The sequence below is a fragment of the Hypanus sabinus genome, chromosome 7, assembly GCF_030144855.1.
Source record: "Hypanus sabinus isolate sHypSab1 chromosome 7, sHypSab1.hap1, whole genome shotgun sequence".
In the NCBI taxonomy this organism is placed as follows: Eukaryota; Metazoa; Chordata; class Chondrichthyes; order Myliobatiformes; family Dasyatidae; genus Hypanus; species Hypanus sabinus.
Window position 1 is genome coordinate 84,215,348 of NC_082712.1, and position 22,628 is coordinate 84,237,975.

At 45.1% G+C, this 22,628-nt stretch overlaps 1 protein-coding gene across 1 annotated transcript in view; it reads left to right on the forward strand.

The window, feature by feature from the left end:
- The window catches only part of LOC132397492 (IgGFc-binding protein-like), a 238,387-nt gene that overhangs the window by 99,997 nt on the left and 115,762 nt on the right, over nt 1-22,628 (forward strand). The window contains 13 exon segments of the mRNA XM_059976322.1: nt 94-242; nt 1,148-1,276; nt 4,875-5,013; nt 7,382-7,523; nt 7,631-7,827; nt 8,039-8,180; nt 8,622-8,863; nt 10,336-10,484; nt 11,650-11,778; nt 15,443-15,581; nt 18,291-18,432; nt 18,540-18,736; nt 21,420-21,561. Of these exon segments, the coding sequence (XP_059832305.1) occupies nt 94-242; nt 1,148-1,276; nt 4,875-5,013; nt 7,382-7,523; nt 7,631-7,827; nt 8,039-8,180; nt 8,622-8,863; nt 10,336-10,484; nt 11,650-11,778; nt 15,443-15,581; nt 18,291-18,432; nt 18,540-18,736; nt 21,420-21,561 (2,038 nt within the window).

The following is a 22,628-nucleotide window of genomic DNA, read 5'->3' on the forward strand; positions in this document are numbered from 1 at the left end:
TCAGTTTCTTCTCATTTCCTATGGAAAAACTGTAGTCTATTCCCGGCCTGGAACTGAATGACTCTGTGGCTTTCTCTGTCTGTTGTCTTCCAGGTGAATGGAGAGCCTGTGACCATTCCCATCCACCCGATCCATGGAGTCACCATCAAGCCTTCTGGCAGATACGTTGTGCTGCAGACAGATTTTGGTCTGACAGTTCGCTATGATGGCAGGCACCACGTCGACGTGAAAATTACCAGCGAGTAAGTCTGGCCCTCTCCTTCTGCCATATTGCTTAGCCCACATCTCAGCAGTATGGGTCTGTGTAGGGTTGCATTGTATTTTCCATCTCACTGTCACAACTGTCTCTGTCCATTGAGTGCCAAAATCAGAGCGTTTACACCATATTCACCGGTTTCCATCCAGTACTCAATGCTTCTGTGCATTCCTTAACCCTGTTCACTGCCAACTCTTCTTCCAACCGGCTGTTCACTACTCCTGCCATTCTGATGCTCAGTTTCTCCCACACGTCTGAGCAGTACTCACAGTTACATAGAACTGAGAGCACAACAGCACAGTCCAGGTCCTTCTGGGAATGATATTATGACGACCTTTTAGCCTACTCCAAGATCAATCTAACACCTCCCACCTACATAATCCATTTTCTATCATCTATGTGCCTACCTAAGAGTCTCTTAAATGTCCTCGATGTATCTGCTTCAACCACCACCCCTGGCAGCACATTCCATGCACCCACCACTCTGTGTCAAAACATTTACCTCTTACAGCTGGCCACATGGCACACGATTTCCTCTGCGATCCTCATCCTCCCTCCTTTTCCCTCCTCACCATTCCTTTTTATCACAAGGTATCTGACTGCACATCACCTCACATCCCCTCTTGAGCCAGTCTCCATCTGCTCACCACACCCAGCACCATTTCCCCAAAGAAACTCCAGGGAACTTGTTCAAAGCCTCATATTCTGCACCCACTGGGACTCCCTGTCGTTCCACTACCCACTCCTATGACCAACAGCTCTCCCAACATTTCCAGCTCAGACTCACGGCTTCCCCGTCCCAGTACACTTCAATGTCTGGAATCACCCCTCGTACAGCCGCTGCATACTACCACTCTGATCACACTTCCATCTCCCTCTGCCTCTGTCCAGCTACTCCGGCCAGTTGTGCGGCCTGTGCGGTGACTACAACGGAATCCCCGGCGATGATTTCAGAACTCCCGAGGGACAGGTGGTGAAGGGAGTCAACGACTTCGGCAACAGTTGGAACGTGGACCAGAAGTAAGTGGGAAATAGGGAGGCAAAGGACTTGTTCCCCAAATCATTGATCCTTCCCCAGAGAATTGCAGGAAGGAGTGGAGGAATTCAATGGTTCAATAGTTCAATTTAATATCAGAGAATGTATACGGTATACAACCTGAAATTCTTACTCTCCACAGACATCCACAAAACAGAGAAAAAGAAAGAACGAGTGACAGAAAAATATTTGAGTACCAAATTCTCCCTCCCTTCTTCCCAACCACACGTAGCAACAAATGCATCAAACATCCCCACATCCCCCTCCCCTCGCATTCCAGCAAAAGCATCAGGCCCCACCACCTACCAAGTAAATAATTGCAAGCACCCAGAGACCATGATCTAAAGTCCATCAAAAACTACTGTCCATCTCACCATCTGGACATCTCAAATGGACCTTCTCTCTCAATAACAAAGGAGAGAGTGATATTATCCTCCCACAGCTGGAGGGGAGTCCAAGAGCTTGCGTTTTCAATGTTGCATCTGCAGCATTGCTTATTCGAGTTCCCCAACTCGAGAATCATCAGACTCTCTCACCATCCAGAGAGAGATCACTCGAGTGCAGAGGCCTCCATCAGCTATGCACATTGTCTCGATGTTTCAGTCTCCCTCTTCAGACAATGAAGAATTTACCTCCTTTTTGCAGTTCTACACTGTCCCATGGAGAATGGACAAATTGTCAGAACATTCATACGTTGATCAATTACACTGGACAACAATGATTTTGTTTGCTGAATAGTCTTGGGTGCATCTTTCGGAATTTGAGCTTCTCATCTGTAAATTACCATGAAATTTCACTATCACACATTATTCTTTAGACATCACCTATATTTGTTATTTCAATTCATAATTCAAGTCATAATAACTGATGCCAAGATTAAGGAAGGCTTTTGTGTTGGTCCACAAGTCAAACAGGTCATCAATGATGGGCAATTCAAAGAACTTCTAGTGGGAGCAGAGAAAATTGCATGAAAGGCATTCAGTGATTTTCCTGGCAACTACAAAGCACCAAACTACATGTAGCTAGTTGACAACATGCTTCAAGTGCAGTGTGTCACTGAATATTCATTTTCTGCATTCCCATTTTGACTTCTTCCCTTCAAATCTTAGCACTATCAATGAAGAGCATTGTGAAAAGTTTCACCAGGATATTGTGGCCATGGGGAAATGGTATCGGGGTAACTGGATCCCATCAGTGCTGGCTGATTATTGTTGGATGTTTAAGCGAGGAGCCTCAGACACAGAGTAGAAATGGAAGTCATCAACAAAACATTTTTAGCTCAGTAGACCTATTGCAAAGCATCAGCAGCAGCATAACATATTTTGTTCAATAAAAGTTAATTTATTGTCTTTCCAATTTCCTACATGATAATTACTTACTTACTGCCTATTCACCACTGGCATTTAGGACAGCAGTGAAGGTCCTCCAAGGGTAGTCATAGCTGAAGGGTGGTAGTGGGAACGAGCTCCCACTGCTGAACAAATGCTCTTCATGGCGTGTGTCTCAAACAGGCTCTTTGAACCAAGTCCAACTCCTGGCCTTCACGTGTGGCATAGTGCTTATGCCCGGCAGAGTTGTTCTCACTGACGAGAGAAGGGGCAAAGGCGGGCCACTGGTGCCTTAAAACCAGTTGCTCCGGGCAGATGGGGCTCGTTAACCATGGATGGTAGCTCATCTAGGAGAGAGAAAACTCTGATTTCAAACACCCGCTTCCTGGCGGCTATACCCGCCCACGGGAAAGGCTTTGGGAGTAAACCCCGAGAAAAATCCGGAGTTGGAGTCCTGAAGGCGGCTGACTGCTGTACCCAGCACCGGCACCAAACTGTACCGACTTCCGTCGTTCCTTTGGACCCGTCATCAGCATGGAGAGGGGGGTCCCACTGCATGGGCAACAGACGGATCTCCAAATCAACTCTGCCCTGGCTTGCGCCCTGGGGAAGCCACACCCCAGTAACTACCAGAAGCGCAGTACCTATGATCAACTGCGACCGACAGAGGCCACTGAAGGTCCTCCATCTCTGGTAGCGTTCCGGGCTTCTTCCATTGTGTCTGTAGCTTCCTCTCAGATTTCAGTCATGCAAGTCTCAGGTGAAGTCTCAGAAATACTGTCACGTTAAGTGGCAGAAGGATTCTTCTTTGCGGTTTCTGTAACAATTTCGATTTACCGGTTCCAGTTGTTAGCCTAGAGCTGAAGCCCTGAACCTGGAGGACTTAGTCTGACCTCTATCTATTCTCTGACCTGTTTGGCATGGGTGACCTCAGCAAGAGCCAAAAGATAAAGCCCTGACCCTGACCAACATGGTTCCAGGTCACTTGAGGCAAGGAAGCCTCCAAACCCAACAGATTTGTGCTCCTTTTGGAGATATGTGATACAAGAGGTCTGTGTTCAGCTTCAAGTGGTCTGTCATGAACAAAAAAAACGTGGAAGCAATACTGTTTTAAAAAAGTTTATTGTCCAGTGTTATTTCTCCAGACTTAATGGTGATTAAATAATGTAGCCTTTTTAACAGTACCTCTCTGTGTTTTGTTACTGTGCGGCAGATCAGATTTAGTGATCCACCAAGGTAGTGGGCTCAGCAAGTTTTCTAAAGTGAAAGGAGTTAGTTCTGTGAATGAGGAAGACCTAAATTCAATCAAAGAATATTGCATTTTTTACAGCAGGATTATTTATATTGCTTTCAAGTGCAACAAAAATATCTCACTGAATGCAAAGACAGACATGCTGGCTGTCACTTGCCCAAGGTTCTTTACCTTGTTTGTAGAATTTAGGAAAACCTTCCAGGAAGGAATCTGTAGCTTCTCGCTTGAGATCACAGAGACTCGGGAAAATTGAAAGTTCATCTGTGATCAAGCAAAACATTTCAGAAACATGAGTGGTGGACCTGACAGGTCAAGTCCACATTCCAAATTAGAACGAAGGGCTTTTGCAAATGAATAAAGAAGACATAAACCAACTGATTCATTTATAAATACGATCATGCATTAGGGTTAGGTTGTAAATATGTGGAGAAATGGGATAATTCTCCCTCTTTTTTCTAGATCTCATTACTGGAGATTTAGTGTCATGCGACCCTGCCACTTTATGAGAGAGTGTAGCCAAGAGTTTGTTGCGGTGTGTAGCCGAGGGTTTGTGGGGGTTTGTAGGTGTTGGCTTGTGATGGTGTGGTGGGCCAAAATATATGGGGTGTGTAGCCAAGGGTTTGTTGGGTGTGTAACCAAGGGTTTGTGGGGAGTGTAGCCAAGGGTTTGTGGGGAGTGTGCGCGAGGGTGTTTGCAGGTATGAAGGCCAGGGTTAGCTTAGGGCGAGGCGAACGGTTAGGGTGTAATTACATGGGCAGTGCGATAATTATCTAACTTGTGTTTCTTAACCTTTTTACATAAAATTCATTGTCACTTGACGTGACCATATTGATCTGGCCCCCTCCTTTCATTTGCTTGTCAGGATGTAAAGTGTTCAGGGCAAAAAACCCTGATGGAGGCTGCCAACAAAGCAGAATTTTTGTCATTTTTCCATAATATGAAATAAATGCTAATTACCTTTTCTCTCTCCTTCACCCTCAAACCTCACCCTCTTTTTCTCAGCTGTACCTTAACAGATACCGAGGTGACCCCAGAATGCACTGAGGCTGAACGTGAGACCTACGAAGGACCCTCCTACTGTGGGATGTTGTTAGATCATCTCGGCCCATTCGCTGCCTGTCACTACAAGATTGACCCAATGGTGAGTCTCCATTTTCCTGTCATTTCCTCTCTACCCTTTTGTCTTCTCTACCATCTCATTCATGAAATGCTGTTGTAGGAATGCAGTATCTATCACTGGTGACTGACACCACCCAGGTCACGTTCTCTTCTCATTGCTGCCATAAGGTAGAATGTACGAGAGCCTCGGGACTCGCACCACCGGATTCAGTAACAGTTACTACCACTCCCCCCCCACCCAACCATCAGGCACTTGAATAAAAGGGGATAACTACACTCACTTCCCATCATTGAAATGTTCCTACAACCAACGATTTCACTTTAAGGACTCTTTGTTTGTTATTTCATGTTCTCACTATTTATTGCAATTTACTTATGTTTGCATTTGCTCCTCATCTCCATTCTAAATGGACATTTCTCAGTTCTGAGGTTGAGTTCTCTGGTCTTAGACTCCCTCACCATAGGCAGCATCCTCACTATATCCACTCTAATGAGGTCTTTCAACATTCTATATTCAATATTCAATGAAATCACCCCTCATTCTTCTGAATTCCAGTGAGTACAGGCCCAAGGTCATCAAACACTCTTCATAAATAAGTCTTTCAGTACCAGAATCATTTTCCTTCAAATTCTTTCCAATGTCAGCACATCCTTTCTGAGATAAGGGGCCCAAAACTGCTCACAGTATTCCAGATGAAGCCTCTCCCCAGTTTGTCGTTGTATCCTTGCTTTTATATTCTAGTCCTCTCAAAATGAATGCTACCATTGCATTTGCCTTCCTCACCACCAGCTCAACATGCAAGTTAACATTTACAGAATCTTGCAGGAGGACTCCCATGTCCCTTTGCAATTTTGATTTCTGAATTTTGTCGCCATTTAGAAAATAGTCTACACATTTATTTTTTCTACCAATGTGCATGACCATACACTTCCCAATGCTTTATTCCATCTGCTGCTTCTTTGCCCATTCTCTTAATTTGTTTACGTCCTTCTATAGCCTCTGTGCTTCCTCAATTCTACCTGCCCCTCCACCTTTCTTCATATCATCTGCAAACGTGGCCACAAAGCTATCAATTTCTTCACCGAAATCATTGACATATAATGTTAAATGGAGCAGTCCCAATACAGATTCCAGTAGAATTCCACTAGTCACTGGCAGCCAAGCAGGAAAGGCTTCCTCTATTCCCACTCTTTCCCTCTTGCTAATCAGCCACTGTTTTATCCATGCTGGTATCTTTCCTGTAATTCCATGGGCTCTTATCTTGATAAGCTCCCTCATGATTGGCACCTTGTCAAAGGTCTTCTTGAACTCCAACTACACATATTGACTGATTCTCCTTTATCTATCGTGCTTGTATTTTCTTCAAATAATTCTAAAAGATTTGTCAGGCAAGCTTTCCCTGTCAAGAAGCCATGCTGCCTACAACCTATTTTATCATGTGCCTCCAAGAAGGCCCAAAACTCCATCCTTCACAATTGACTCCAACATCTTCTCAACCACTGAGGTCAGACTAACTGGCCTGTAATTTCTTTTCTTCTCTCTCTCCCTCTTCTTTAAGAGTGAAGTTTCATTCCTCCAAAACGATTGATTCTTGAAAGATCATTACTACTGTCTCCAGAATCTCTTCAGCCACCTCCCTCAGAACCCTGGGGTATAGTCTATCTGGTCAAGGTGACTTAAGTACTTTCAATTTCCCAATCACCATCTCTGGCAGCTTCACACACTTCTGCCCCCTTGTGGCTTAATGCTAGTATTTTCCACAGTAAAGACAGATGCAAAATATATATTCAGTCAGTCCATCATATGCTTGTCCCCCGTTACTATCTCAACAGCATCATATTCCAGTCATCAGATAATCTGTCCTTGGCCTCTCTTTTATACTTTATGTATCTGTAGAAACCTTAGCTATCCTCCTTGATATTATTGCCTTGCTTACATTCACATTCCATCTTCTGCTTCTTTATGACTTTTTTAATTGCCTTCTGTTGGTTTTTAAAAGCTTCCCAATCCTCTAACTTCCCACTAATTTTTGCTCTATTATATGCCCTCTCTTAGTATTTTATGTTGGCTTTGACTTCCCATGGTTGCATTGTTCTGCCTTTAGAATATTTTGTTTTTGGAATGTATCTATTTTGTGCTTCTAAATTGCTCCCAGAAATTCCAACCCTTGCTGCTGTGCTGTCATCCCTGTTGGTGTTCCCTTCCAATCAATTCTGGCCAGCTCCACTCTCATGCCTCTGTAATTCTGTTTACACCACTGAAACACTGATCCATCTGACTTTAGCTACTCATTCTCTTCGTGAGTTTATATTTTTATTTCTTTTTCTCAACATGATGATGCAAGGATATTTTCACATCATAATCTGTGATCCACTCTTCCCTCTCCCAGGCCTTCTTCCAGGACTGTGTGTACGACATGTGCGCACTGAACGGCAACAAGCAGCAGCTGTGCGAGGCCCTGGAATCTTACGTCACTCAGTGTCAGCAACGCAACGTCACTATTGGGCCCTGGAGAAATGAAACCTTCTGCCGTACGTAGCATAGAAAACAAGTTCCTGACCACTGCAGATTGTTTCCGCTTTAGAGCCAAGTGTCCCTTCCTGCTGTGACATCCTTTTCTTTCTTTCTCCCTCCGTAGCTCTCCGGTGCCCGCCGAACAGTCACTTCCAGCCCTGTGCCTCAGCCTGTCCAGCCACCTGCCTCGAGCCTCGTCCTCAGCTCTGTGACCAGCCGTGTGCCGAGGGCTGTCAGTGCGATAAAGGCTTTGTTCAGAGCGGAGACAAGTGTGTCCTGAGAAATCAGTGCGGCTGTATGTACAATGGAACCTATTACCAGGTAATATCGGTGTTCTTGTGTCAGGCTCTGAAATTACTGTGTTGAAGTCACTGTTTTGAATGTTCGCACAATTTTGCCTCACTCTCCCGTGCAGATCTGAGAGAGACTTTAAACGTGTGTTCATGAAGGTGCTATAGAGATCCAGGCTCCCTTGTCTCTCAGACGGGCCTTCCTTCTCCACAATCTAATGTGTATCTCTTTGTGTTTCCAGCCTGGGGAGGTGATCTGGTCTGAGGCCTGTAACCAGGTGTGTAAGTGCCTGTCCAGCAACAACGTCCAGTGCACAGACACCAGCTGTGACCCCGACGAGTACTGTGACAATAAGGGTGGTGTCCAGGGCTGTTATCCTAAAGGTAAATGGTCAGGGGTTTTGCTGAGTGAATGGGTTTAATCTTTGCTTCCATTCTGTTGCACAATGGATACAGAGAGTAATAGGCCTTTCCAACCCTTCAAGTCGCGCCGTCAAGTAACGCCCTATTTAACCCCCAGCCTAATCATGGGAGAGTTTACGATGACCAATTAACCCACCATCCAGTACATTTTCATATTATGAGGGAAAACCGGAGCACCCGGAGGAAACCCACACAGGGAAGGATGTGCAAGCGACTTACAGAGGAAGTGGGGATTGAATTCTGAACTCCAACACCAGGAGCTGTAATAGCTCCGCGCTAACCACTTCACTACCGTGGCACCAGATAACCCACGCCCACACAGTTGCAATCTGCTGTGGCAATTCTTCTGCCTCTAAAAATGTGAACTTTACTCACTCGTCTCTCTCACTGTCTGTCCTTTAGGTTCATCTACCTGCTCCGCATCCGGAGACCCCCACTACACCTCCTTTGACAAGAGGAAGTTCAACTTCCAGGGCAACTGCATATACGTGTTGGCCAAGCCCTGCAACTCCAGCCTGACCCCGTTCACCGTGTACACGGCCAACGAGCATCGCAACGGAGTGAAGACAGTGTCATATGTCAAAGCAGTTTATATCAGCATCTACGGCATCACCGTGTCAATACTCAGAAACCGGGCCGTCCAGGTGAGAGAGGCTGAAACTGCAAACGAAATACCAGGAGGTGGTGAAACAGTATCAGACTCAGGGATGGAGGGGACTATGTGAGCCCATAGAGGTGGGGTGTAGAGGTTTTTCTGGCTCCTTGCTGTGCAGAACCTACTCTCTGCTTGGCTTGACGGAGGGCTGCAAAGAGAAGAGCCATCAGGACCATCCCAAAGGCTGCTGAGCGAGCCTGTACATGTCTCTGAATAAGAGGTGTGACCCATAGATCAATGTTACTGGGCCTTTTAAACCCTTCCTGAGTCACTTGGGCGAGAGTCTGATGTTGGAAGACCCAAAACACCCAATGACCACAAGTTACATTGCTGTGATGTGTCCCAGCATCATTCATCCATTGGTTGCTGGCATCACAAGACAAAAGTCATGCAAGTCCCGGGTGAAGACTCTGGAATACCATCCCACACAGATGTAGAAGGATTCTTCATCGTTGCTGTTTCCATAGCAACTTTGTTTGATCAGTCAGAGTTGCTAGCCTGAGCCCTACGACAACATTTTGGTCTGATATGATACCCTATTTCAAGATTATTCCTCAAGGGATAGTTCTTCCAGCATGTACCCTGTCAGTAAGATCAGTCTTCATTCTAATAAACTGCAATGTGTGGACCAAAAATGTCTCACTGCTGAAGTAACACACACAAAGCACTGGAGAAACTCAGCATGTCAGGCAGAATCTATGCAGAGGATAAACAGTTGATATTTCTGGCTGAGACCTTTCATCAAGACTGATAGGGATGGGGAAGAATGGGGAAAAGTAGTGGATGTACCCTGTCCAGCACAGGTAAACCCTTCAAACTTTTGAGCACATCTACAAACCGTTTGTACATAAAACGCTGTTGCAGGGAAGTGGCATCCATCATCAAGAACCTCCATTACCCAGTTTAATTATCGTACATCCATTCGTGGATTGACCCAAACAAAACAGAGTTCCTCTGGGGCCAAAGCGCAAAACATACACAGCACATTCAAAATAACAAGCAAAAAAACATATATGCAGTCCAAGACCTTCAGCGACGGTTGCCACAAATTGATAGTACAGTTCCCTGCAATACAGTCTGTCATTCCACAAATTGAACACTGGAGGGCAGCACCACCAACCGAGCAAGGGTGCCGCCCTACACAGTCTCTGGCGTCTCCTCAGCTGGACTGCGGCATGCCCACAGCTTGGTCTACTCCTCACAACAACCGAAGCTACACAGCTCCCAAGCTGCCTGTCTCAAGGAAAACGGGCCTATGGCATCTTAAATTATCAATACCCGACAGGGTCTTGTGATTGCATTGGGTTTACGGCTGGGATTTCACTCACCAGGATCCTGAGACACACCCTGATCAGAGTCTGACGGCCTTTGGTTTCTTCTCATTTCCTATGGAAAAACTGTAGTCTATCCCCGGCCTGGAACTGACTGACTCTGTGGCTTTCTCTGTCTGTTGCCTTCCAGGTGAATGGAGAGCCTGTGACCATTCCCATCCACCCGATCCCTGGCATCACCATCAAGCCTTCTGGCAGATACGTTGTGCTGCAGACAGATTTTGGTCTGACAGTTCGCTATGATGGCAGGCACCACGTCGACGTGAAAATTACCAGCGAGTAAGTCTAGCCCTCTCCTTCTGCTGTACTGGGGAACCCACATCTCGGTGATACGGGTATGTGTAGGGTTGTATTGTCCATCTTACTGTCATTACTCCCACACCTATCTCTGTCCATTGTGCCAAAATCGGAGTGTTTACACCATATTCACTAGTTTCCATCCAGTACTCTATGCTCCTGTGCGTTCCTTATCCCAGTTCACTGCCAACTCCTCGTCCAACCGGCTGTTCACTACTCCTGCCACTCTGATGCTCAGTTCGTTTCCTCAGCACCTCCGAGCAGTGCTCACAATTACATCAAACTTAGAACACTGGAGCACCGTACCGGTCCGGTCCTTCAGGGAACGAAATTGTGACGACCTTTTAGCCTACTCCAAGATCAATCTAACACCTCCCACCTACATAACCATTTTTTCTATCATCCATGTGCCTATCTAAGAGTCTCTTAAGTGTCCTCGATCTATCTGCCTCTTCCACCACTCCTGGCAGCATATTCCATGCACCCACCACTCTCTGTGTCAGAACATTTACCTCTGGCAGTTGGCCACGTGGCACACGATTTCCTCTGCGATCCTCCTCCTCCCTCCTCTCCATGCATCGCCATTCCAAATTATTACAATACATCACCCCACATCCTCATTGGGGACCAGCCTCCATCTGTCCACCACACCCAGCACTATTTTCCCACCATGAGTCAGAACCATGTGTGTCCATGTCTGAAACCACTTGCTGATTTCTCCCAGTGCCACGTGCCCAACGCTGCCATCTTCGTGCTAATCATGCCACACTCAGTACCACTCTCACAGTTCTGTGCTCTCTCTCTGTCTGCAATCTAACACGGAAGGTGACTTCAGACCACGGGCAATTCAAAGTACATTAATTATCAAATAATGCATGCAAAATATAACCCTGGGATCCATCTTTCCCACAGACAGCCATAAAACAAAGAAACACCAAGCAACCTGTTCAAAGCCTTACATTCTGCACCCACTGGGGCTCCCTGTCATGCCACTAGCCACTCCCATGACCAATGGCTCTCCCACAATTCCCAGCTCAGACTCACTGTTTCCCAATCCCACTACATTTCAATATCAAGAACTACCCCTCGTACAGCCCCTGCATACTACCGCTCAGATCTCACTCCTGTCTCCCTCTCCCCCGTCCAGCTACTCCGGCCAGTTGTGCGGCCTGTGCGGTGACTACAACGGGATCCCCAGTGATGATTTCAGTACTCCCGAGGGACAGGTGGTGAAGGGAGTCAACGACTTCGGTAACAGTTGGAACGTGGACCAAAAGTAAGTGGCAAATAGGGAGGGAGAGGACTCGTTCCCCAGATCATTGAAATTCCAGCAGAGAATTGTGAGAAGGATTGCAGGAATTCAATGGTTTAATAGTTCAATGGATCAATTTAATATCAGAGAATATAAACAGTATACAACCTGAAGTTCCTACTCTTCACAGACATCCACGAAAGAGAGAAAAAAACATAAAGTCTGATTGATAGAAAAACATGAGAACCCCAAAGCTCCCCTTCGCCTTCCCATTCACAAACAGCAGTAAAAGCATCAACCTCTCCCCCACCGCCCGCCATGCAAACAATAGGAAATCATTGTTTGCTGAAACAATAGAGACAATGATCTGAAGTGCATCAAAGACTGCTGTCGATCCCAACACTTCAGCATCTCAGACAGGCTTTCTCTTTCTCTCTCACTAGAGAGGCAAAGAGAGATATGGCTCCTCTCACAGTGAACGGGGAGGCCAGCAGTTCTCTTTTTTGATGTTACAAGTAGCAGTGACGCTTATTGGAGTTCCCCAAACTTGACAGCCAGCAGACTCTCTCTCTCACCATTCAGAGAGAGTGCAGAGGCCTCCGACAGCTGCACATGCTGTCTCAATGTTTTGATCTCCCGCAACACTTACGTCACCAACAGCAGTGAGGAATCGGGTTGTCCACTGGACCACACCCCAAAGGCACATGTCTTCCAGGCCACTCCTGGAGATCTTGAAATGCCAGATTTTCGAGAGTGAGAAACCATCGTCTGAAGAACATAGTTTGAGTGCAGCCGTAGATCATGCACTCCGACAGGACCCCAGCCACCTTGAAAAAGGGAAAAAGAGACATGAGGACAGGAGATTTAAACTGTTTCACTGATGGACTGGAAAAATCGCCCAGATCTGTAAAAACCTTTGGTACCATCTTTAGCTCTTCAGATTATCAATGATGATCAACTTTTTGAAGCTCTAAACTGTGCCATGGAGAATGGGCTAATAGTCAAAACATTCACATGTTGATCAATTACACTGGACCACAAAGATTTTGCTTCCTGAATACTTTTGGGTGTATGTTATGGATTTTGGACTGTTGATCATGAAAATCACCATGACATTTCCCTATCATGCACCATTTTTTGGAAATCACCTATACTTGCTATTTCAAGTCAGAATAACATGCCAAGATTAAGGAAGGCATTATTGTTGGACTACAAATCAAACAGGTCATCAATGACAGACAATTCAAAGAACTTCTAGTGTGATCGGAGAAAATCACATGGAAAGTATTCAAGGATATAGTTGAAAATTTTCTTAGCAACTATAGACCACCAAACTAAGTGTAGCTGGTTGGCAACATGTTTCAAGCATACAAAACCTGAAATGCAGCATGCAACTAAAGATTTATTTTCTGCATTCCCATTCAGACTTTAGTGACGAGCATGGTGAAATGTTCACCAGGACATTGCGGTCATGGAAAAAGGCTATCAGGGTAACTGGTATCCATCAATGCTGGTTGACTATTGTTGGACACTTAAGTGAGCAGCCTCAGCACTGAGTACAAATGAAAATCAACAAAACATTTTTAGCTTAGTTGAACTATTGCAAAGTGTCAGCACTGTTATCCAATTAAACACATTATATTCAATAAATGTTAATTTCTTGTTTCTCCAAATACCTATATGATATTTACTTATTGCCCATTTCACCACTGGCATTTAGGGCAGCAATGAAGGACCTCCATCTCTGGTGGTGTTCAGGGCTTCCTTCATCGTGTCAGTAGCTTCCTGTCGGTTTTCACTACTGTCAGTCATGTAAGTTCTGGGTGGAGACTCAGGAATACCGTCACACTCAGATGTAGAAGGATTCTTCATTGCTGTTTCCGTAACAGTTTTGTTTCACCTGTCAGGGTTGCTGGCCCTGAGCTGAACCCCTGAACCTGGAGGACTGGTGGACCACTCTTAGTCTGGCCTCTACTCCTTGACCGGTTTGGCATGGGTGACCCTACCAAGAGCCAAAACATGAAGCTCTGACTCCAGAAAACATCGCTCTCTGGGTCATTGAGGCATGCAAGCCTCCAAACCCTCGGGCAATTTCTTGTTCCTCTTGGAGGTACATGATACAAGTGGTCTGAAATTATATTTGTGTTCTGCTTCAAGCCGTCAATCACAAACGAAAAAAAATGAGGAAGCAATACTTTGGAAAAGCTTTGTTGTCCATTGTTATTTCTCCAGACTTGATGGTGATCAAATAATGTAACAGTACTTTTTAACAGTACCTCTCTGTGTTTTGTAACTGTACAGCAGATCGGATTTAAGGATCCACTGATAATGGGTGCAGCAAGTTTTCCAAAGTGTAAGAAGTTAGTTCTGTATGTTACGAACCCTGTAACTGGGTTACTTACCAGCGAAGATAGAGATGTCCGTTGGAGTCTGGTGATACTATTTTTAACAGTATTTATTAGTAAAAATATACAAAAATAATATCAATGCAAATATACAGATAATATACGTTGTCAATACTAAACCTAAAAGTGCGGGTATAATAATAATCAATAAGGAATAAGCTCTATTGTTGTCTAGGGGATAATGAATTGTCCGATGGAAATATAAAGTTCATTTCGGTTCACACAGGCTGCGGTGTTTGTCGCTGTGTTGCAATTGTTGGGGACAGAGAGAGATAGAAGAATGGGAACAGTTACCGCTATTGTTTTTGCCAACCTTCCTTTATGATTTCGATCCGTCGGTGTCTCGTTGTGGCTGTTCAAGTATGACCTCTCCTTTAGCTAAACTGTTCTTCCGTGATAAGCCCGCCACCCAGGCAAGGGAGGACGCACACGAGCTCTCACCGGCTTTCGCTATAAAACACTGTCACTGGATATCTAGCATTTCTCCTGGTGCATCTGAGGGGTGTTCCCCAGACCCGACTTTTATCCTCACTCATGGGGTCTCAGATGTCAATCAGGTTGGGATGATGCAATCCCTCAACCAGACCACTCTGGCTGTCCCCTGAAGGGTTTCAATGAAGTACTCAATACACAATTCCTTCTCCAGGAGACAATAGCAGTAATCAGTGGTTCAGTTCCACTTTTTGTTAGGAGACATTCCACTACCTTGTGTATTCTGCGTTGTCTATAACAACTGCCTTTTCTGTTATCCTGCATTTCTCTCTCATTACTGACATGATGTGTATCTCTCTCATTTCCTGGGTATCAGACCCAAAATAATAGCAATCTTGCGATTCTCAAAAAGGAGGGGGTGACTTTGTACCCTTCGGCCCATCAGAGTTGCTCCACATTCGTAACGTGAATGAAGGAGACTTAATCTCAGATCTAAGAATATTGCATTTTTGTAGAAAGGATTATTTCATTCACTTTCAACTGCCAACAATACCCCACTAAATGCAAAGGCAGACATGTTGGCCTTCACTTAGCCCAAGACTCTTTACGTTGTTTGTACAATTTTTGCAGGAAGAGGGGTGTGCTTGACAGGTCCAGCCAGCTTTCCAAATTAGACCAAAAGAGAAGATTAAAACTACTGATCCGCTTATAAAATCATTCATGCAGATCACAAAAAAAAACTGACCTGAAGCTGCCAACAAAACAGAATTTGTCATTTTTCCATAATATGAAATAAATATTAATTATCTTTTCTTTCTCCTTCACCCTCATCCCCACCCTCTTTTTCTCAGTTGTACCTTGACAGATACCGAGGTGACCCCAGAATGCACTGAGGCTGAACGTGACACCTACGAAGGACCCTCCTACTGTGGGATGTTGTTAGATCATCTCGGCCCATTCGCTGCCTGTCACTACAAGATTGACCCAATGGTGAGTCTCCATTTTCCTGTCACTTCCTCTCTATCATGCGTTTGGCTATGCTCTTCTCCACCATCTTTAGACCTCTTTGATAAGGTCCCAAGCGAACAAAATACCCTGCCCCCAGGGCCAGCTTGGACAAGTTGTGAGCATTACCTGACCACCAATGCCAGAATGTCATCGATTGAAAGCCCAGGAGAGAAAGACAAGCATACAATTCAAGCTGACACCATGAGACAACATAAAGTTAATGCCCAAATGTCAAGCAATTGTCTTTTGATGAGCCTTAAAACAGATGCTCCAATTTTCCTGTTGTGGTGAATCTGAAATAGGAGCTTATTGCTCCTCTTGCAAAAGATATATTCCATAAAGAATGCATACAGCAAACATCATGGGATTTTGCTGTAGATTAACTCTGCAGATGTCTCTATGGCATATATTATTGTTTTTTTTCTGTTGGTTATAAGACCATAAGATATAGGATCAGAAGTAAGCCATTTGCCCCATTGAGTGCTCCGCCATTTCATCATGGCTGATCCAATTTTCATCCCAGCCCCAATCTCCTGCCTTCTCCCTGGATCCCTTCACACTCTGACTAATCAAGTATCTGTCAACCTCTGCCCTAAATATACCCAGTGATTTGGCATCCACAGCTGCCAGTGGCAGCAAATTCCATAGATTCACCATTCTCTGGCTAAAGAAATTCCTCCTCCTCTCCATTCTAAATGGATGTCCCTCTACTCTGAGGCAGTGTCCTCTGCTCTTATATTCACTCCCCACTATAGGAAGCATCCTCACTATGTTCACTCTATTGAGGCCTTTCAAGATTCAATAGCTTTCTACGAGATCACCCCTCTTTCCTCTGAATTTCATTAAATGCAGACCCAGAGTCATCAAACACTCCTCATATGATAAGCCTTTCAATATTAGAATCATTTCTGTGAACCTCCTTTAAACCCTCTCCAATGTCAGCACATCCTTTCCAAGATAATGGGCCAAAGTTGCTCACAATACTCCAAATGAGGCCTCACCGGTGCTTTATAAAGCCTCAACATTACATCCTTGCTTTTATGTTCTAGTCCTCTCAAAATGAATACTAACATTTGCCTTCCTCACCACCGACTCGACCTGCAAATTACCTTTTAGGGAATCCTGCACGAGGACTCCCAAGTCCCTTTGTACTTCAGATTTCTGAATTTTCTCTCCATTTAAAAAATAGTCTACACTTTTCAATTCTTCTACCAAAGTGCGTGAACATATGTTTCCTGACTCTGTAATCCATCTGCCATTTCTTTGCCCATTCTTCTAATCTGTCTAAATCCTTCTGTGGCCTCTCTGCTTCCTCAAAACTACCTGCCCCTCCACCTATTTTTGTATCGTCCGCAAACGTGGCCACAAAGCTATCAATTCTATCATCCAAGTTATTGACATATAACATTAAAAGGAGCGGTTCCAACACAAACCCTTGTAGAATTCTCCCAGTTACCAGCAGACAACCAAAAAAGGCTCCCTTTTTCCTACTCATGCCCCCTGCCAATCAGCCAATAATCTATCCATGTTACCATGGGCTCTTAACTTGTTAAGCAGCCTCATGTGTGGCACCTTGTCAAAGGTCTGAAAATCCAAGTACACACCATCCACTGATTCTCTTTTGTATATCCTGCTTGTTATTTCTTCAAAGAATTCCAACAGATTTGTCAGCAAGGTTTCCCCTTAAGGAAACTATGGCCTATTTTATCATGTGCCCACAAGTACCCTGAAACCACATCCTTAACAATCGACTCCAACATCTTACCATCTGAGGTCAGACTAACTGGCCTATAAATTTCTTCTGCCTCTCTCCCTTCTTGAAGAGTAGAGTGATATTTGCAATTTTCCAGTCTTCTGGAACAATTGATTCTTAATATCAATACTAATGCCTCTACAATTTCTTCAGCCAACTCCTTCTGAACCCTTGGGTGTACACCATCCAGTCCAAGTGACTTATCTGCCTTCAGACCTTATAGTTTCCTAATCACCTTCACCTTAGTTATGGCAAATTTACATACTTCTGTCCCCTGACACTCTCAAACTTACAGCATTCTGCTAGTGTCTTCCTCAGTAAAGACTGTGGCAAAATGCTTATTCAGTTCATTCACTCTTTCCTTGTCCCCCATTACTACCTCTCCAGCACCATTTTCCAGTTGTCAGATATCTATCCTCAGGTCTATTTTATACTTTATATATCTGAAAAAACTTTTGGTACCCTCTTTAATATTATTAGCTATCTTACTTGGGCTTTTTTATGACTTTTTTAGTTCCCTGCTGTTGGTTTTAAAAAACCTTCCCAATCCTCTAACTCCCTGTTAATGTTTGCTCTATTATATGCCCTCACTTTGGCTTTTACGTTGGCTTTGATTTCTCATGTTAGCCATGGTTGCATTATTCTGTCTTTAGAATAATTCTTCCTAGGAAGGTATCTATCCTGTGCCTTCCAAATTACTCCCAGAAATTCCAGCCCTTGCTCTCTTCCATCATTTCTGCTGGTGTTCCCTTCCAATAAATTTAGGACAGCTCCTCTATCATGCCTCTGTGATTTTCTTTACTCCACTGAAGTACTGATACAACTAACTTTAGCTACTCCTTCTCTTTGTGAGATTATATTTTTATTTCTTTTTCTCAACATGATGATGCAGGAATATTTTCACATCATAATCTGTGATCCACTCTTCCCTCTCCCAGGCCTTCTTCCAGGACTGTGTGTACGACATGTGCGCACTGAACGGCAACAAGCAGCAGCTGTGCGAGGCCCTGGAATCTTACGTCACTCAGTGTCAGCAACGCAACGTCACTATTGGGCCCTGGAGAAATGAAACCTTCTGCCGTACGTAGCTCAGAAAACAAGTTCCTGACCACTGCAGATTGTTTCCGCTTTAGAGCCAAGTGTCCCTTCCTGCTGTGACATCCTTTTCTTTCTTTCTCCCTCCGTAGCTCTCCGATGCCCGCCGAACAGTCACTACCAGCCCTGTGCCTCAGCCTGCCCAGCCACCTGCCTCGAGCCTCGTCCTCAGCTCTGTGACCAGCCGTGTGCCGAGGGCTGTCAGTGCGACAAAGGCTTTGTTCAGAGCGGAGACAAGTGTGTCCTGAGAAATCAGTGCGGCTGTATGTACAATGGAACCTATTACCAGGTAACGTCCAAGCAAAACCACAGGCCATCCTAAAATCAATTATACAATCTTTGTTATAAGTCCCTTGTGTTCATGAAACAAACTTCTTAGATATCTTGATTCCTTGTCTTTCCCATTCTGAAGTCCACAATCAATTCTTACGTGTGCTTGTGTTGCTTTTAAGTTCTTACAAATCATCTGTTCAAATTCTTATGCTCTGCATTCCAGAGGATGTGAAAGATGTTACAAAAATGAAAGCTCGTCTTGTCTGTCAGATGGAACTCCCTTCTCTACACCTCACCACTTGTGTATCTTTTGCTAGGCCTCATAACAAAGAACCAAAAAACACAGAGTGGATCTGTTCAAAAGCAAAGAGAAGACAGACAAACATACTTTATTGATCCCGAGGAAAACTGGCTTTCGTTACAACTGCACCAACCAAGAATAGTGTAGAAATATAGCAACATAAAACCATAAATAATTAAAGAATAATAAGTTAATCTTGTCAAGTGGAAATAAGTCCAGGACCAGACTATTGGCTCAGGGTGTGTTGACACTCCGAGGGAGGAGTTGTAAAGTTTGATGGCTACAGGCAGGAATGACTTTCTATGATGCTCAGTGTTACATCTCGGTGGAATGAGTCTCTGGCTGAATGTACTCCTGTGCCTAACCAGTACATTATGGAGTGGATGGGAGTCATTGTCCAAGATGGCATGCAACTTGGACAGCATCCTCTTTTCAGACACCATCGTCAGAGAGTCCAGTTCCATCCCCACAACATCACTGGCCTTACGAATGAGTTTGTTGATTCTGTTGGTGTCTGCTACCCTCAGCCTGCTGCCCCAACACACAACAACAAACATGATAGCACTGGCCAACACAGCCTCGTAGAACATCCTCAGCATCGTCCTGCAGATGTTAAAGGACCTCAGTCTCCTCAGGAAATAGAGACGACTCTGACCATTCTTGTAGACAGCCTCAGTGTTCTTTGACCAGTCCAGTTTATTGTCAATTTGAATCCCCAGGTATCTGTAATCCTCCACCATGTCCACACTGACCCCTTGGATGGAAACAGGGGTCACCGATGCCTTATCCATCCTCAGGTCCACCACCAGCTCCTTAGACTTTTTCACATTAAGCTGTAGATGATTCTGCTCGCACCATGTGACAAAGTTTCCCACCGTAGCCCTGTACTCCGCCTCATCTCCCTTGCTGATGCATCCAACTATGGCAGAGTCATCAGAAAACTTCTGAAGATGGCAAGATTCTGTGCCATAGTTGAAGTCCGAGGTGTAGATGGTGAAGAGAAAGGGAGACAGGACAGTCCCCTGTGGAGCCCCAGTGCTGCTGACCACTTTGTCTGACACACAGTTGCAAGTGCATATACTGTGGTCTGCCAGTCAGGTAATCAATAATCCATGACACCAGGGAAGCATCCAGCTGCATCACTGTCAGCATCTCACCCAGCAGAGCAGGGCGGATGGTGTTGAACACACTGGAGAAGTCAAAAAACATGACCCTCACAGTGCTCGCCGCCTTGTCCAGGTGTGCATAGACACGGTTCAGCAGGTAGACGATGGCATCCTCAACTCCTAGTCGGGGCTGATAGGTGAATTGGAGGGGGTCTAAGTGTGGCCTAACCATAGGCTGGAGCTGCTCTAGAACAAGTCTCTCCAGGGTCTTCATGATGCGGGAGGTCAATGCCACCGGTCTGTAGTCATTGAAGCCACTGGGGCGCGGCATCTTTGGTACAGGAACGAGGCAGGATGTCTTCCACAGCACAGGAACCCTCTGGAGACTCAAGCTCAGGTTGAAGACATGGTGAAGTACTCCACATAGCTGGGGGGCACAAGCTTTGAGCACCCTGGGGCTGACACCATCCGGGCCTGCAGCCTTGCTTGGGTGGAGACGTTTCAGCTGTCTTCTCACCTCTTCAGCTGTGAAGCCCACCGTGATGGTTTCAGATGTGGGAGGGGTGTAGTCACGAGAGCAGGGTGGGGGGCGTTAGGAGGGGAGAGTAGAGTATGTGTTGGTTGGGGGTCGACAGCAGATGAATCATGTGTGGGATGGGCAGGGGCCACAGTGTCAAATCTGTTGAAGAACAGGTTAAGTTCATTGGCCCTGTCCACACTACCTTCAGCTCCTCTGTTGCTAGTTTGCCGGAACCCAGTGATGGCCCTCATCCCACTCCAGACCTCTCTGTTGTTGTTCTGCTGGAGTTTCCACTCAAGCTTCCTCCTATACCTGTCTTTAGCCTCCCTGATCTTGGCCCTCTGTATTGTCCTCAACTCTTCCCTATTTCCATCTCTAAACGCCCTCTTTTTAGCATTCAGGATGTCCTTAATGTCCTTTGTTACCCATGGCTCCTCCACTCCTCATGGATGGCAACAGGCTGCTGATTTACAGCTTACAAAGTTCATTTTTTATTCAGTTTTTCAGGTTATTCTTTGACTGTTATCTGTTCTGGTAGTCAGTTCCTCCACTTAACAGCTGCAGTGTTCAAGGTCACGCAGTATATCAACCTCCCCTTAGTTACACAATGAACAATGATCAGGACATTACATGCCTCCTGCCACAGACACACTTACCTTACAGCAAAACACTCTGAGATTATACAGGTTCCATGTTGTCACATTGCAAAATTAAATACATCAAAAATCTCAAAGTTTCAGAAATATTTCCCCTCTTCTCTTTGTGTTTCCAGCCTGGGGAGGTGCTCTGGTCTGAGGCGTGTAACCAGGTGTGTAAGTGCCTGTCCAGCAACAACGTCCAGTGCACGGACACCAGCTGTGACCCCGACGAGTACTGTGACAACAAGGGTGGTGTCCAGGGCTGTTATCCTAAAGGTAAAGTATGTCTGGACCAGATGGATCCTGAAAGAGGTAGCTGAAGATATTGTGCAGAAATTAATAGAGACTCTTCAAGATTCACTAGATTCTGGAATAGTTCTGGTGGATTGGGAAATTGCAAATGTCACTACCCTGTATAAGAAGGGAAGAGGCAAGATTTAAGAATCCATCATTAAGGATGAATTTTGTGGTACTTGGAGGCACATGATAAAATAGGCCAAAGTCAGCATGGTTTCCTTAAGGTAATATCTTGCCTGATAAATCTGTTGGAATTCTTTGAAGAAACAACAGGCAGACTAGACAATGGAGAGTCAGAACATGGTGTTTACTTGGATTTTCTGAAGGCCTTTGAAAAGGTGCCACACATGAGGCTGCTAAACAAGATATCCTTACACACAATGGGCTGGGGAGCTCAGCAGGTCAGGCAGCATCTATGAATGGAAATAAGTCAATGTTTCAGGCCAAGGCCCTTCATCAGCACTGGATAGGAAGGGGAAAAGTCAGAGTAAGAAGGTGGGGGGGTGAGAAGGAAGAAGTACAAGGTGGCAGGTGATAGGTGAAAGCAGGAGAAGGGGAGGTGTGAAGTAAAGAGCTGGGAAGTGGATTGGTGAAAGAGAAAAAGGACTGGAGAAGGGGAAACCTGATAGGAGAGGACAGAAGGCCATGGAAGAAAGGGAAGGAAAGGAACACTAGAGGGAGGTGATGAGCAGGGAAGGAAAGAAAGTGTGAAATGGAAACAAAAATGGGGAATGTGAAGGAGAGGAGGGTGGGTAATTACTGGAAATTCGAGAAGTCAATATTCATGCCTTCAGTTTGGAGGCTACCCAGAAGGAATGTAAGGTGTTGCTCCTCCAAACTGAGTGTGCCCTTATCATGGCAGTAGAGAAGGCATGGACTGACATGCTGGAATGGGAATGGGATGTAGAATTGAAATGAGTGACCACTGGGAAATCCTGCTTTTTGTAGCGGATGGAGTGAAGGTGCTCGACAAAGCAGTCTCCCAATCTACATTGGATCTCACCAATAATCAGTACAGGAAGCCACACCAGGAGCACTGGGTACAG